The 4,146-nt window shown below is 45.3% G+C and overlaps 1 protein-coding gene across 1 annotated transcript; it reads right to left on the bottom strand.

Annotated features, from left to right (window-relative positions):
• Nucleotides 1-616: 616 nt before the first annotated feature.
• Nucleotides 617-3,747, bottom strand: LOC118101910 (zinc-binding protein A33). Its single transcript, XM_035147995.2, has 7 exons — nucleotides 3,695-3,747; nucleotides 3,083-3,519; nucleotides 2,830-2,925; nucleotides 2,516-2,746; nucleotides 2,413-2,435; nucleotides 2,195-2,325; nucleotides 617-1,734 (listed from the first exon to the last, which is right to left on the bottom strand). The coding sequence occupies exons 2-7, from the start codon at nucleotides 3,509-3,511 to the stop codon at nucleotides 1,190-1,192; spliced, it is 1,455 nt and encodes a 484-aa protein (XP_035003886.1). The 5' UTR covers nucleotides 3,512-3,519; nucleotides 3,695-3,747; the 3' UTR covers nucleotides 617-1,189.
• Nucleotides 3,748-4,146: the final 399 nt, after the last annotated feature.

The following is a 4,146-nucleotide window of genomic DNA, read 5'->3' as shown; positions in this document are numbered from 1 at the left end:
AAAGTGTGAAGGAAGGAAGGAAGGAAAGAAAGTGTGAAGGAAGGAAGGAAGGAAAGAAAGTGTGAAGGAAGGAACCCAACAAATTAAAGCAAGAAATGAATTTACACGCTGACTTGAATAATATGTACACACACACATAATTCAGCCCATCATTTAATGTGATTTTGTAATTTTATTCCGATACACAGAAATAACAATTAATAACGATACATATTAACATTTTAAAATATTCAGTTTCATCTGAAATTGTTACCATTATTATTAATAATAATGGTAACAATTACAACCATAAAAACAACAATAACTAAATAATAATAATAATAATAATAATAATAATAATAATAATAATAGGGAACATTGCTCAATATTATAAAAGAGCCAACATTAGCTGTATAGGCACATTTTCCTCTGTTTTATATACATATATATTTTATCAAGTAATATTGTAATAACCTGAAATAATAATAATGGCATGTATTCATCTGTCCAGGGTTTCTGTGCACTGCCCCCCCCTCCCCCCAGTCCAATGTAGGGATATGTACATCTTATGTATTGAAATGGCTGATGTGCATTTGTTCACTGTATCTACTGTAATAATCGTAAACTTGATGCGTTCTTCTTTGTTTCTTGGAAAATCCGTTCAGTAGCTTTATTATAAAACAAACAAACAAACCACTCACTGCTTCTTTTAAGGCTAAAACATCTGGTGGCTCCTAAAACCACCGGAGGAACTCATAAGTTGCACAAAATCAAGGGAAGTCTTTATATTAGTAAATGATTTATTATTAATTAGTTCCCACAAACCTCAATGACATCATTAGTGAGCACATAAAGCTTTTTTTAGTAATGTATAAACAGGACTTGGCTCAAGAGTTTGACGTGCATGTGCAGAATCATTATGCAAACTTATAATCATAAAAATGATAATTCTCTTAAATGCTGTTTGCAAGGTCACCGAGTATTAAGATATGAAGAACCACAGACAAGAGGGAGGGGTGGGACCTTTCGAGTGCAGGGATCAAGTTCAAGTTAAATCATTCTCAGTGAGCAGATAAGGCATTCATTGTGTGGATATTGTAGAGAAACACAAAAGATCTGGTGCTCTTTGATTTCACATTCTGAGCAGCCTCCTCGCTCTTTGTGTTCCTCATCCTTTTTTGGGGGGGAAAAAGAAAAAAGTTGCGTTCTCTCAAAAATACTCAACAACCTTCAGGGAAACTTCCTTGGGCTCCACGGTCAGAGGACACAGCTGACAGCCCACCCAGAAGTAGGGGAACACCCTCTCCACGATGGCGTGCTTGAACGTGTAGATGAGCGCGTTGTCGTGCGGGTTGTGGAACGACACCCGGCCCTTGTCGCAGTCCAGCAGCACCCGGACCTTCTTCGGGTTGTTCTTCAGGGTGAGGCGGGTCAGAGGAGAGGTGCCCGCGAAGTACATGTTGTGGTAGAAGTACACGCACAGGTAGCCGTTCCTCAGCACCGACGACATCTTCTCCTTCCTCACCACCGACTCCTTCGCCACGCCGACCACCCACGCCGTGTTGTCGCCCACGTTCACGTCCCAGGAGTGCTTCCCCGAGGTGAAGCTCTCGCGGCCCAGCACGGCCGTGTCGGGGTCGAACCTCTCCGGGTTGTCGGGCAGCTGCTGCTTCTCGTCGCTGTCGCAGACGCTGGTGAGGTCGTCCGACAAGGTGAGCCAGGGGGCGGCCGTGTTCGGGTCCAGGGTGACCGGGGCTGAAGGAAACAAGATGGACGGCTGCTGTGAGATGTGGTTGATTCAAAAAAATCTCCCCTGAAGGGAAGGAAACTGCAGCTAAATCCTTCTTTCTGCTCAGATTCAGGTATTTTACTTTGGGTTGTTACTTAGGTTCAGAAAAGGCCCGAACGCTCCTGTCTCTTTAAGGCCCCCCTCTGTTGTGATTGGTCAACCAATCCCTGCACAAGATAATTAATGGTGAAACGCTGCACTCATTATGCAAATGAGGGGGTATGACATCACAATCACCAGGAAGTATCGAGGTGTTTCAGGAGCTTCAGTGTTTTCTGTCGGGACTTTTAAACTTTACTTAACTTTGACGAATAGAAATAAAACTTAAAAACACAGGAGAGGAAGAAAAAAGTAAAAGAGCATCACATGTCACCTTTAAAGAATAAACCTCAGCGTGACCTGAAAAGTAATCGAGCACGTTCTCACTGTATTTGATGATTTTATGCATCTTCTCCCAAACGTGGAACGTCAGAGATCCCACATATTTGGCCACATCGATGAGCGCCGCTGGAGTCGCGACTGGAGCCGGGACTGGAGCTTCAGCTGGACTGTCGGCGCTGCGGGAAAACGAGGAAATGGACTTTGTGTCTCAAATTATAAAAGGAAAAGAAAATCTAAAGTTTAAAATATCAAAGAGTTTCTACCTTGGCAGCGTCCCCTTGCATTTCTGAAAAAACAACACATTGCAATTCACTTAAATAACTGAGATTCAAGTGTTCGTGCTCATTTTTAAAGATGTTTACGTACATGAAGGACAAAGATGTCCTCTAAAGCCATCTGCTCCTCCAATTCTCTGATGGACGCCGACACCGACGTTATATTTCCTTCAATCTCTGCAATCCTCTGCATCATCTCTCGCTTCTTCTCCTCTTCCTCACTCCTCAGCTCCTCCATCCTGGCGTCCTCCTCCGCCTGCAGGAAGCTGTGAAGTTTCTGAAACTCCTCGCGGGTTCGTCTCTCCACGAATTGGGCCTGGACCTGAAATGAAAAGCAGCGTATGACAGAGGAAGGTTTCGGAAATGATCAACGCGGTAAAACACGTTCACACCAGAAACCAGCACCTGGATATGCACCACGGTGTCCTCGTAGTTCTTCTTCATTTTGTCAAACGCGTCCCTCTTCTTCTGCAGCACGCCGAGGGCCGACTTCATCTTCTCCTAAGTAGAGAGAATTCATTTTTTGAGAAACCTATTAACATAACCTCATAATTGTAACGTCCTCAAACACGGCAGCTCATTGGGAGCTTAGATAAACAGTCTGGAGGAGGAGCACATCAGTATTCCACCTCAATTCGCCTCATCTGGAAGAATTCACCTTCACGTCTGCCACGGCCTCGCTGACCGGGCAGCAGTCGTGCAGCTTGTGTTTCCTGGAGGTGTGACACACCACGCAGATGGGCTCCTTGTCCAACAGGCAGAAGAGCTTCAGCCTCTCCCCGTGAAGGGGGCACATCTCCCCCGGCTCGCCAGGCAGCTCCCCGGTCGCCCTCTCCTCGGGGCCCTCGTCCTCAGGGATGATCCACGACTCGCACAGGTTCCTCAGGGTGAGGCTGGGCACGGGGTCGTCCACGCTCTGGGTCCTGCACAGGGGGCAGTCGCGGCTTCGATCCCGCCGGGTCCAGTACCGCTGCAGGCAGGACGCACAGAAGCTGTGGCTGCACTTGAGGACCACGGGGTCCTTGAAGATCTCGCAGCAGATGGGACAGGAGAGGTCCACCTCCTGGAGAGAGAGCCGGCCGGCCATTCTGACGCCTGGGAAACGAAAGTGGAACAAACACAGAGACACATGATCGAACACAGGCAGAGTTTGTATTTATACCCACAAGCACTTTCACTTTAAACTCTGCTGCACACAAACCAGTGTTTAGAGCCTTTTACAGATCAGCTGAGTGTCAGTTTATACAAGAGGAGCTGGATGTAAACATACCCGACAGCCTGTGACAGGAGGACGTGCTGGACTGTGAGCACTTCCTACTTCCTGTTGTGTTGAGTCACTTTAAGGAGGAGGAGACACAAGGTTTTAACCCTTTACTTACCCCAACCTCTCAGACACCAAATCTATGGAGCTTTTCACACGTTTGAAGCGTCAAGACGGAGCAAATACAAAATAATGTTCATTTCTATGGTTTTATTTTAACAAAATTTGCTTTTTCACTAGTAAACTGTGGTGAGGATCCACCTCTACAGGCTCTAAAGTGTTTGAAAATAAAGAAATGAATGTTGCCTGAAGTGCAGTCACAAGATTCTGCGTCACTTTCAAAGATTTACAAGCCAGAGAAGTCGAGAATAACTGGTTTGAGTTAAAACTTTAAGATTCAATAAGAATTAAAGCAATAACACTGAACCATTAGTGTCAAATGGACTAAATGAGAAAAGTAA

Source organism: Hippoglossus stenolepis, chromosome 22 (assembly GCF_022539355.2).
Source record: "Hippoglossus stenolepis isolate QCI-W04-F060 chromosome 22, HSTE1.2, whole genome shotgun sequence".
Taxonomy (NCBI): domain Eukaryota; kingdom Metazoa; phylum Chordata; class Actinopteri; order Pleuronectiformes; family Pleuronectidae; genus Hippoglossus; species Hippoglossus stenolepis.
This window is presented reverse-complemented; position numbering and strand designations above follow the sequence as displayed.